This window comes from Larus michahellis, chromosome Z (assembly GCF_964199755.1).
Source record: "Larus michahellis chromosome Z, bLarMic1.1, whole genome shotgun sequence".
Classification (NCBI taxonomy): domain Eukaryota; kingdom Metazoa; phylum Chordata; class Aves; order Charadriiformes; family Laridae; genus Larus; species Larus michahellis.
In genome coordinates this window covers 4,793,118-4,805,867 of record NC_133930.1, presented here as the reverse complement: position 1 = coordinate 4,805,867, position 12,750 = coordinate 4,793,118, and the positions used below count along the sequence as shown (strand labels likewise).

Here is a 12,750-nt window from a genome sequence, read left to right as displayed (position 1 = left end):
GAGCTTGCCCAAGAAGCAATAAAAGTACCGAGAGACAGTTACCAGTCACACAGATTTTTGGACACTTTCTGTTCATTCTTGCTAGCACAACAGTGTGGGTCATGGGCAGGAAGAGACACGACTCATGACAAGTATTTCTGTGTAGTACAGTGAGATGACTGATTTCACCTGAAGTCTTAGTTTGATAGAGGAAGCTCATGATGGTACTAGTACTAACATTGAGATCAATACAAATGCTGTGGGTGTGGACACACAATACTACTAGTGTAGAACCCGATCCCTCAGGACCAAGACAGTATATTTCTGTCATTCTTCCTTTTAAAAAAGATGCAAAAGCCAAATAAGAAAAAAAAAAAAAGCTGTGGGGGGGGTAAAAAACTAGACAGCGAAGAAAAGAATCCCTCAAGCTCCTGTATATCAGTCAGTTTTACTCACAACATAACCTCTGTTTTTTCTATTGGTCCTGCCACTCTTGACAGCTCTAGGGGGTAATGTTTGTATTTTTGGTTTGTGCTAATACACAGCCTATATATACATCAATCAAAGCAACATGCCTTGCAGCCCATAAGGGAGACATTAAAGCAATGCAAGTAAATTACATAGTCATAGATGCTTAACAGTCCATGCAGTACAATAAAGGACCCTGACAATTTTGAAGTAATTTGCCACTTCTTTAACACAAACCTGGAGGACTGAAGATGACTACATCATCTAGCAACTTGGACATTTCTTGTTCCAAAGCTGCAAGAGTAATCTTTCCGCTTTGTTCTAAGGTGCTGAGAAATTGAACCACCTGGCGAATGTACGCTTGGCACTTCAGTGTTGCATCCTGTTAATCAAGATCAATTAGAAAAAAGAGTCATGCCTAGAACTTTTTCCACACTCCATAATATACAAAAGCAGAACACTGCAAGCAACAAGAACAGCTCAGAGACACTGCAAAACCAGCTCAACTTACAAGGTGGATGTGACTATCTGAAGATGCACCAAAGCCTGCTGAGATTTTCAGGAGCTTCACTATCAGTTCAGCTGCAGTATTCTTTGCAAGGATAACAGAGGGAGGGTAGTGACTGTTGCAGTAGCTGATGATGCTTTGATAAGACGAAATGCCCACAAGCTGCCATGGAAGGGAGCTGGTCTGTCCAAGAAGATTTATGAGTGGCGATTCCTGAAGATTTAAAGACATTAGTCTAAGCTCCACCTTCTTTGCTGTTTTGAATTAATATTCACAGTACACAGTATCAGAAGAAAGCCAAGACTCCAAAATTTGATGTAGACGGAACAGAAACAGACGACCTCTGGGAGTCTGTCTGGAAAGCAGGTCCTCAATTCAAGCAGCAAGCCAACACGTGGACATATTCTCTAGCATTCACATAACAGTACTCAGACTGCTGCTGCAGCTCTAACCAAGTACTAAATTCAGTGGGAGACATTAAAATTTGACATGTAAACATGTAAAGACAGCTAGAAAGAAATGAAGACCCTACAAGGTAAAGTCACTTCAGTAGAGGTTTAAGAAAAGCATTAAAAATATATTACCTGAGCTCACAGTAGACGAGGGACAGAAGTCAGGTGCCTCAACTTTCCATTCAGTGAATCATCTACCAAACTGGGGGACTAGCCAAGTGCTTATTTTCATAAATACCATCCTAAACAGTACAGCAGCCTACAGTGTCCACAGATAGTGGACTCACACAGGCAATGCAAGAACGCAGATGGAAGAGTCTCTCTGTCTGCAAGCAGCAGAAAGCCTAGCTTCAGCTGCCGCAATCCTCCTCTCAAGGGTTTGTATACATCTGCAATACAAAAGGTCACCCCTAGACACTGCGAAGCACCACATTTCTACACATTATAGAATGAACAAATCTTGGAATTGTGCTGATGGCCAACACAACCTAAAAACTGTAAGGATCCAGAACTAACCCAAATGAGGTTACAGAGCTGTGTCCAGCTCTGGGGCCACCAACAGCAGAAGGACACGGAGCTGTTGGAGCGGGGCCAGAGGAGGCCACAAAGGTGCTCCAAGGGCTGGAGCCCCTCTGCTGGGAGGACAGGCTGAGAGAGTTGGGGGGGTTCAGCCTGGAGAAGAGAAGGCTCTGCAGAGACCTTAGAGCCCCTTCCAGTCCCTAAAGGGGCTCCAGGAAAGCTGGGGAGGGACTCTGGAGCAGGGAGGGGAGCCATGGGACAAGGGATCACAGTTTTAAACTGGAAGGGGGAGATTTAGATGAGATATTGGGAAGAAATTGTTTGCTGTGAGGGTGGTGAGCCCCTGGCCCAGGTTGCCCAGAGAAGCTGTGGCTGCCCCATCCCTGGAGGGGTTCAAGGCCAGGTTGGACGGGGCTTGGAGCAACTTGGGCTGGTGGGAGGTGTCCCTGCCCAGGGCAGGGGGTTGGAACTAGATGGTCTTTAAGGTCCCTTCCAACCCAAATAATTCTGTGATTCTATGATTGTACATCAAGAAGAATGTGACACTGTACTACACCGACTACTTTTCAAGTTGCTCATGCACTAGAACATAGGACAGTGAAATAAAGAGTTTGAGATTTAAGTCAAGGTGTCACAGGAGCATTCTGGGAAGTAAAACAAGAGTGACACTGTGTCACTTTAACACATTGCTGGAGGCTAGGAGGTAATTCCCGAGGCTGATTCATACAATGTACAAACAGGTATCTTTTGAAGCTTGCGAAACTCCTGATAAGCAAATACATTCAGGTTGATGCATGTGAACTCCGGTAATTTTCCAAAACTGGAATACAATGTTGATCAAAGGCTGCCAGTGCCATCTTGACACAGCACCTCGTAACGCCTCAGAGGAAACGGAAAACAGAAGACGCTGCAAGCAGGATAAAGCTGGTAGATGGGGCTTCTTGAAGATAACCCAGCCCCTCTGGAAGAGTCCTTCAGAAGCAATGGATTGAATGAAACTGTGCTAGATATACCCACACAGAGCTCTTAGCAAAAGCAGTGTTTTGGAAAGCTTATCCTAACATCCAGTATTTGTCTTTCCTGTTCCAAGAATTCAGAAATACTGGAATGCAACCATAAACGGGAAAAGCGCTGAGAAATAAGAGATGGCCAAATCCTCCTTCAGAGCAAGGGAACGAGAAAAATCAACCTAAAATTCAACAGATGAAGTAATCTGTACCCAGTAACTCACCAGAAACAGACAGTGACAAGCTTCTTAAAGACGTATCTGGTCTTCAAGATTTTGTTACATCGTTGTGACTTGTCATCACATCACATGAAGTTAGGAGGGGAGCATTTTATGGTAAGAAATAAATACCTGCAAAAGCAGTTCTGACTAAAGACTGAACAACACTTATTTATAACTCCTGCGAAAACATGTTCAAGCAGACAAGTATTTTCCTTTAAGACAACTATGAAAAAAAGCTACGCTCAGATCAAGAGCTGCTCCTAACCTCAGAGGGACTAATCCCATTGCTGAGTTGTGCTTAACACGATCAACGTAAAGTGTGACCAGTACCAAAGATCAGGCTGGAAAACATCGCGAAAATGCACAGTGAGACAGAGCCAGGCATAAGCTTTTCATAAACGAGCAATTCCTTACCATCCCTCCACACACTTGTGTTCGCCACTCAGAAAAGCAGCAAGGAGCAGTGGAGATTTACATGACTGGCCATGACAGAATAAACGTGACTCAGTGAGCCTCCCAAAGTCTTCTCACAGCACCACAGGTACAAACACCAGTCAAAGCTGCTCCTGCACTCATACTGACAGACTGCCTGAATCGAACTGGGCAGACGCTAGACACTCTTTTCCCTCAGGCTGTCAGAAAAAGCTTCACCTTAAGTTATATACAATATTGCGTATGCATATATTACGTATAACAGCTGGACCTGAACTTGGGAAGGGACACAAAGAATAGTAAGGTGAGCTTCTACAAGTATATCAGCCAGAAAAGGAAGGTCAAAGAAAGTGCCACACCCCCAATGAACACAACTGGGAAACTGGTAACAGTGGATGAGAAGGCTGAGGTACTCAACAACTTTTCTGCCTCAGTCTTCACCGGCAGCCTCTCTCCCCACATGTCTTGAGTGGATGAGCCACACGGCAGGGACTGGGGGATCAGGTTTGTGACCACCTGAGGAACCTGAACATACGTAAGTCCATGACCATGTCAGTTCAGGATCTGACAAGATGCATTCCAGAGTCCTGAGGGAATTGGCTGATGTAGTTGTCAAGCCACCCTCCATCATATTTGAAAAGTCATGGCAGTCAGGTGAAGTCCTCAGTGGCTGGAAAAAGGGAAACATTGCACTCATTTTTAAGAAGGGCAGGAAGGAGGACCCTGGGAACTACCAACCTGTCAGCCCCACCTCTGTGCCTGGGAAGATCATGGAGCAGATCCTCCTTGAAGCTATGCTAAGGCACATGGAGGACAGGGAGGTGATTCAAGACAGCCAGTACTGTCTTCATCAAAGGCAAGTCCTGCCTGACCAACCTAGTGGCCTTCTATGATGGAGTGACTACATCAGTGCACAAGGGAAGAGCTATGGGTGTTGTCTATCTGGACTTCTCTAAGGCCTTTGATACAGTCCCCCACAACGTCCTTCTAGAAGCATGGGCAGCAGGTCAAGGGAGGTGATTCTACCCCTCTGCTCTGCTCTGGTGAGACTCCACCTGGAGTACTGCATCCAGCTTTGGAGTCCTCAGCAAAAGAAGGACATGGACCTGTTGAAGCATGTCCAGAGGAGGCCACAAAGATGCTCAGAGGGCGGAAGCCCCTCTGCTGTGAGGGCAGGCTGAGAGAGCTGGGGGGGTTCAGCCTGGAGAAGAGAAGGCTCCGGGGAGACCTTACTGTGGCCTTTCAGTACTTAAAGGGGGCTCAGAAGAAAGACGGGGACAAACTTTTCAGCAGGGCCTGTTGTGACAGGACAAGGTGTAACAGTTTTAATCTAAAAGACGGTAGATTAATATAAGGAAGAAAATTTTTTTTACACTGAGGGGGGTGAGACACTGGCCCAGGTTGCCCAGAGAGGCAGGAGATGCCCCATCCCCAGAAACATCCAAGGTCAGGGTGATGGGGCTCTGGGATGCAGCTCTGAGCAACCTGATCTAGTCGAAGATGTCCCTGCGCACAGCAGGGGGTTTGGGCTAGATGGCCTTTAAAGGTCCCTTCTAACCCAAACCATTCTGTGGTTCTATGATTCTATATGCATGCACAATACATATGCACCTATACACAAGTGCACATAACATGTGCATACATATATATGCACATGTATTATAGGTGCATATGTAAATTCTTGCTAATACTACCTCTACTTTGCCTGTACTTATAACTAAGGCTCTCCAAAACCAGGAAAGAGAAAAGGAAACAGAGATTTTAATTAAGGGCTGGCCTAAGAGACAAGAAAGCTATACTATGCAGCATTGCATACTTAACTATGAGAGGAAAAACAACTGCACAGTAGCTTCATATAACAACAATAATTTTTTAAACACTAATGAAACTAATGTACATATCTGATCTTTCCAAAACCCGAGTGTCATTTTGTAGGTCCAGGAAACTGTCTGTATTTATTTGTTTACTCTTTACAACACTGCTGGATTGCAGCACCTACAGAAGCTTCTTAAAATGAAGAGCAGCTCTTCTTTTTTCAGTTATACAAAATGCCCCACATAAGGAATCAGTCTTGGCCATCTCTAGAATGCCATTTGGGGTATTTTACCTATGCAAAAAACAATTCTGAGTTAATCATTCTGCAAGTGAGAAAGGAGTTGCATCCTGTGCCCTTGCTAGCAAAGGATTATTCTTTTCTAAGACAGACAGGTATGCACCTTTCCAAAAATTACCTCTTTGCCTATAAGTTGTTCCTCCTTCGCCAACAGGACCATCATAAACAGCAAACAGACAATCATGTTGTAAGTCTGAGGATGAGGGTTGGGATTCCAGGCATCAGAGAGGACACTGACCCAGTTTATTTCACATAAAACATAACCCAGGAATAAGAAGCAACTCTTGGGGCTGCCTCTTTCAATCTAGGAAGGAGAAAGCAAAAAAAGGCACATAAAACAATGTAAGATATAAATAATTTCATAACTGTCAGTTCCTTACATAGCCATAAATCCACAGCAGCATTTTAGGTCAACAGAGGAGTAGACAGATACCACTTCTCCATCATTTTACACGCCCCCCTAGAAGAGCTGCACATATAATACTCTAAGCCTCTCACCCACTACAGAATACCAAGCTACTGCAAACGGGAAAGAAATAATCTATTACAAACTCCAAGGTGTGTGACTGCATCCATTTCTCTTCACTCTAAGAGAAACTAAGAAACTCTGAGCCTGTTCAGGACTGCGTGAAGAACTCATCCCAAACAGACAAGCAGTAAATCCTGGGGCATTTCCACACCTATCTGCAGGTTTACCTTGTCTCAGACAACTTAGAAGTAAGTACCACATGGCAATAGTAAAATATATTAACTCTAAGTACATAATAAATACATATGCAATAAATGAGACATTCAGAGAGCGCAATGACAGGTTACAAACACTGCCAGCTTTAAAGCTCCCTGTAACTTCGGCTAAGACTGAATAGCACTGCTTCACAAAAATCAATCACAAAATGAGCAGCCTGTGAATTCTACAAACAAACTTCAAAAGCTTACTTGCCAGAAGAACTGCCTCCAGTTCTCCAATTATTTTCAAGGGCAACATTGATTATGAACTTAATTGAACAGATGCCGTGTACTCACTTTAAAGAACTCTTCCATAAGCATCTGGTCTGGATGCATTTCCTTCCATGGAAGCCTTCTGAACTCAGTATGGAAAGTATAGAGAATAAACTCTGGCATTTTGGGGGCGGTGCAACATTCACAGTAATGCATTAGATGCAACCAGAGAGCCCCATGGTGACTTGGCAACAGCTTATCTAGAATCAAAGAAAATAGCTGAATTAAAAACAGAAAAAAATCAGGGAAAGCTTGATTACAGAAGGAAGTCCAATTTTGAAGATGAAAAACCATAAATGCAAATTACACTAAAATATCTTCATCAAAGGGAAAAAAGATTGCAGATTAAGCTTTTAGATTTTTTTTTTTTCTCCAAATCAAAAAGTGGGGAAGCTTACAATTTCATGCCCTTCCTCGATCATTTGAAGAGTTGCTGGACAATAATCTGAAGTTATAAAATACTCATTCCATGTAGAACTTCATTGCTTTTACGTTGGGTTGGGGTTTTGGGGTTTTTTTTGTTGGTTTTGTTTGTTTTGTTTTGTTTTGTTTTTTTTTAAAAAAAGATCTTATGTATCTCAAATTAGTTGTGGCCTCCGCATCCCTGGAGGGGTTCAAGGCCAGGCTGGATGGGGCTTGGAGCAACCTGGTGTGGTGGGAGGCGTCCCTGCCCAGGGCAGGGGGTTGGAACTAGGTGATATTTAAGGTCCCTCCCAACCCAAACCATTCTGGGATTCTATGAAGTCTATAAAACACATGATAATACATTATTTTTGTTTATTTATTTTTACAAGATAAGTTTGAATCTAGTTCATCCGAGTTATTATGAAACTAATTTTTTCCATTCCTATCTCTAACTACACATTAGGCACAACAAGCAACGCTAAGTAAGAGCTCAAAATGATCCATCCTGGAGATTAAATTACTCCCAAGACAGCTGTTGAGACACATGTATCGGTTATTGTGACATACTAGCGCATACGTTGTTCCCATACAACACTGACCTGGAATGAAGTCATGCAATTCTCATGACAGCTCATTTTGTTTTGCTTTCCTTCACATTAACTTTGTTATCTGACAGATATGCATTTATGGAACATTTTATCTCCCTTGCCCAGGAAGAAAAAAAAAAGCTGTTTTTTAAGGATGAAATAAAGAAATGCTCCTGATACCACTGCAGTGATCATCTTGGCTAAAAGTTCCTGACAAACAAAACCCCTTCATGGCCCTTATCTCAATAAAAAAAGTCTTTTTTGGTCTGAAAGAATAGAAAGCGCCACTACAATAAAACAGCACAGACTTCACTTACCTTTAAAGCTCTCATGCAAAAGCTTGATGCAATCTGTAAACAAAGAGACCATGGTGGATGCTTCAGGAGTGTCACTCTCTAACCAAGGGTAGCAGGGCTGGTTACTTAAAAGGAGGAGTGAAGCAACACAAATTTCAGTGTTGAGTTACCAGACTTTAAACACATAAACAATATTCTAAAGCACAGTAAATCAATATAGCAAATAGCATACAGTAAATCAATGTAGCAGGTATCAGCAGTCCTTTTATTCAAACTCAGCTCTTTAGAACTGCCTTTTTCTTCCTTAGAAGAGCTACATACTTTAAAGTCACACTGAAGATCCACGATACCATTGAGTAAGAAGAGATTACTTGTTTGATATTTCATAACTGAATGAAATACCAAAACACAGGAATTTCTGAATGACAGCACATACCACTCACAGTTAGCCTTCTAATTAAATGCTGGAGATGTGCTCAGAGCTCAAAAAGCTTTTGGTTTCATAAGAAAGCCAAATTTAAGTGTATAACATTACAAATAACTCTCCAGGTGAAGACAGACAAACACAAGACAGTAGATCATCATAAGACTGATTTGGTCCAAGGTATCTTTACATACCAGTGGCATTTGGGGTTGTATTTGTTTGGGTTTTATATTTTGTTTTAAGTTAAAGAGTTATCAGTATTATAGAAAATAAAAAAAGGAATCTAAAATTTAATTTTTTTGTGTTTACGGAACTAAGCACGTTTCATATTTTTCTCATCTCTGCTTCCTCACCAGAGCTTGGTCATATTTCTTGTATCCAAAACAATTACTCAGTCCAAGTATTGGAAAACTTGACTTAAGAAACTCATGAATTAGTTCTGTAATTGTTAAGGATATCACACAAGTCAGAGCTACTTAATAGAAGGTCACAATACAGCCGTGAATTAGAAAAAAAAAAATCAGGTAACAACAAAAGTCAGTCTTATAGGGTGAAAAGTCCTTACTTGAAGAAAAACACATTTATTTTAAAATGCAATATATACCTTGCATCTTCCTTATCCAAGACAAGTATCCATGGTTTAAAGAGTCCAGCAATGATTGAATACAAGGACTGCAATGCTAGAAGAAAGTAAAACATAGAAGTTGCTTTTTTTCCCCTCAAACTAGCATCAGTGAACACATTACACTTCTCCAAACTTGAATACAATCTCCTTTGCTTATTCCAACTTTTTATCAGTTCTTTCCAGTCAAATAAAAATGTAAAATACAATATGCTTATTAGTAACTCTAGTTAACAATACGATTGTTTTAACAAAAATCATAAGCCTTTTGCACTGTTTAGATGTTTCATTAATATCTCTTTAACATATCTGAGATTGTGAGGTTAACGATGACTCACACTTTAAACCTGCTTATATTAAAGTAAAAGGTGTTTTGGCAATTTTCTCCAAATCAAAAATCACATCATGAGGAAATTCAGTGATCCCTCATTCCCAAACCCCTGCTCTGTGCAAAAGACTGTGTTTTTCTTTGAAGAAAGTATGATCTCTTCATAAAATAATTTTAAAGCAAACTCAAATATATACAAGCTTCTTCCAACAAGCATAAAGATAAAGCATAAAGTCCCACATTTGTCATGAAGTGGCATCAACATTTCCCATCTGTATTTTAACATTCCATTCATTGTACAAGTGCAGAATAAGAAGATTTTACTGTATATTTAAATGGTCTTTAACAGAGGAAATTAGAGAAATTGAGTGTCTGTTCCTAAGTAATCTGCTTACAAGACACATTACCTGCTAGAACTCTGTTACTGCCAAGGGGCTCTTGGGCTAAATTGTCAACTTCAGTGTCAATAAGTTGTTTAATAAGATACTCCAGAAGTGTATTCACTTCAGGAACATATGGACGCCATTTTGAAAACAGGCCAAAAGTCCTGAAGTCCATCGAAGCCAGTCGGAGTTTGCAGAAAGATGTGGAAAGCCATTCTATCGTCTCTCTAACCTGTAAAAAGAAGGAAACTATGAATCAGCTACAGGAAGACTGCGCAGCAGTGTTATTTGTCACCGGTGGGCATGTGGGCATCTGTTTCAGCTGAAAAACATAATAAGTCACCCAAAGAGGCACCCACCTGTTCTGCAGAGAGGAGAATTTTTGCAGCATCCCGCAATACAGGACTTTCCATAGAATCACTTTTCTTGAAGCTTCCCTGTTCAGTCACTGGTGAACCACATCCCAAAGCTTTAAGTGATGCCTTCCAGCAGTCAGGGCTTAGAAGTTGCTCTGATGAACCTTAGGAGAAAGCACAGGGAATGCATTTGTGAAAATCAGGACAAGGACATTAGTCCCCTTCCCAGTACGAGTCAGGAAAGGTTGAAATTCGAGGTCCCTACTGCATAAAAAAAAAAAAACCACGCCCCAAGTTTAAGAGTGAGAGATCTCTCTAATTCCCAAACATAAGCCATTTAACATTCCCTTTTGGCATCTACATGGTCTCTTCTTAGAGAGTTTCCCAGGCACTTAGTACATCCCTGGTTACAAACACATATTAAGAGACAGTTGCTGCCTCAGCACGTATTGTTTGACAGAAAGGAAGTACTTTTGTTCTCCTTTTACAGGTACATCAGATTACAGGTAGTATCTAATGTTAACCAGGACATTTTCAGCAGGTTTCAATATCAGTCCCAGGTCTCCATAATTGTAGTTCTCAGTTTGACATTGAAGGGTGCTCAAGAACAAGGATGCTGCATTACAGGCTGTGGCATAATTACAATTAGTAAGTGCTTCCATTAATAGAAAGCTCTCCTCCATCCTTCTCCGGTAATATGGGCTGAAAATCTGTTGTCACTGGTGTGTTTACTTTGGTCCGCGGGAGAATGTCTCCCTTCTAGTAGAGCTAAAATATTTAATAAAAACATATCACACAGCATGCACAAAGAAGTGCAAACAGAAACTTAATACAGTTTAAATCATTCCATGTTTGTTGCTATTTAATTCTACTGCACGCAGTTTGTATTTTTAAGCCAGAAGAGCTCTGTACAAAAGGCTTAGTGTGCATTGATTTAGATACTCACTTTGCATGAATAATCTTAGGAAATCACTATAGTGATCAGGGAACTGATACTGGAGAAGGTTAGTCCAATGCTTGCAGAAGATATTAAAGGGCATCAAAATATCTTCTTCAGGTTCAAGGCCACATGCAGTGAGAGCCAAGTGAATAGACTCCAGAAGCTTGGTACGTTCAGACAGAGGTGGCTTGGCAATACTTAACCATTGTGTAAGGTCAAACTAGAAGAGAGGACAGGAAGCATTTGTAAGTAGGAGCTTTAACAGCCCCAACACCTTTAGGAGAAGGGAGAAACTGTCAGGGGGGAAAAAAATCCTGAAGTGTTTATATATTTAAGAAAAAAATAATGAATTTGCACCTAATTATCGCTAACTCAAAACCAAGGTAATGCTCTCCAAAGGTTATGATTTAGCATAACGCAGAAGTCCCTGAATTTATAAAACAACCCTTGGCAGGGGTACTCAGATTCATAAAGATGTGTATGAATTTCCATGCTTCAGTACCACTGCCAAACAAACATTTACAAGCATTAGACTGGGCTAATCTCCATAGTCCATAAATTTTAAGATGGAGGTGCAAAGCTCTTGTAGGCTCGAGGCCATCTGTTCAGACCGAGGTCAGCAGGGACAATGCTGATCATTGCCACTCAGTCATGCCCAAAACAGACTGCCTGCTATTCACAGCTGTCAAACCCTGTCTCTGTGTAACTAATTAAGAGAAACAGAGTGATATGAAAGTCCGTAATAGTAATTTCTCCACTGACAATAACAGGTCGACTGTATCATGCAGTCCTGCAACAAGAAATATGCAAATCACTTGATGAATGCCTCTACAGACATCAAGCAGAAGCCGCCATCAAGAGCCTGCTTTAATTTCATATCAAAAGTAAGAGTGCACTGAAGCGTAAGCCCTAGGAAGCACATACTATCTGGGCTAGGAAAGGGTAGTTTAAGCTTCCTATTGGCTTTTGCCTCCAGCGCCTCGAGCTGAAATACAACACATACCATTCGGGATAAGCAACACAGATCTATGGAAACTGTCAATGTTATTTTAAAGTACCAGATTGGCACCTCTTTCTTCCTTAGCCTAAAGTCACAGTCTTCAGGGAAAGAACACCCACAAAAACAACCCACAAGCCAGACACAGTATTCATGAGTACTTTACCTTTGTCAGCAGCATGAAGACAACATCACTGTTATCCTCGCTCAGAAAGGCCACAACGTTTTTGTACAAAGTCACAAATTCATTGGGAGAGGCGACAGGAGTGAAGTAAGGAGAAAGAAGAGTGCAGAGCCTTCGATTCTGCAGAATCGTCTGAAGGAGACGTTTGCACTCTGACTTGGTCCCACTGATGAACACCTGAGGAAAATCGGGAATGGTGAGAAAAACGGCCCAGTATGAATCTATTGGAAAACACACCTCTTACAGCTTTTTGTTGAGACAAGCACAATTGTGGTCCTTTTTTGTAGAGACAAGAACATTTTGTCTGATGGGATAGCAACAGAAAATGAATTCAGATTTCATAAGCCCTGGCTGACACTAGGAAAAATCTAAACAGAACTACAGCTATGAAGCACTTCAGCTGTTTGAGGCACCTAAGGACAGCTGCACATGGAAATTTTATCTAAGAGAGGAAAATTAATACCTGGACCCAAAGCATAGGCTAATGCTTTTTCTCACAGCACCCATGTAATGTGTTCCTCACAGCAACC

The 12,750-nt window shown here is 41.4% G+C and overlaps 1 protein-coding gene across 3 annotated transcripts in view; it reads right to left on the bottom strand.

Moving 5' to 3' along the window:
- EPG5 (ectopic P-granules 5 autophagy tethering factor) overlaps positions 1-12,750 on the bottom strand; it is a 58,345-nt gene that overhangs the window by 7,571 nt on the left and 38,024 nt on the right. For 2 of the 3 annotated variants that reach the window (XM_074569986.1, XM_074569987.1), the window contains exons 30-39: positions 12,203-12,397; positions 11,046-11,259; positions 10,103-10,263; positions 9,768-9,975; positions 9,015-9,090; positions 8,008-8,111; positions 6,723-6,898; positions 5,818-6,003; positions 959-1,168; positions 685-829 (exon numbers count right to left, since the gene is read on the bottom strand). In XM_074569986.1, the coding sequence (XP_074426087.1) occupies positions 685-829; positions 959-1,168; positions 5,818-6,003; positions 6,723-6,898; positions 8,008-8,111; positions 9,015-9,090; positions 9,768-9,975; positions 10,103-10,263; positions 11,046-11,259; positions 12,203-12,397 (1,675 nt within the window). The remainder of the gene's footprint in view (positions 1-684; positions 830-958; positions 1,169-5,817; positions 6,004-6,722; positions 6,899-8,007; positions 8,112-9,014; positions 9,091-9,767; positions 9,976-10,102; positions 10,264-11,045; positions 11,260-12,202; positions 12,398-12,750) is intronic. The other variant, XR_012584914.1, reaches the window with a different exon arrangement.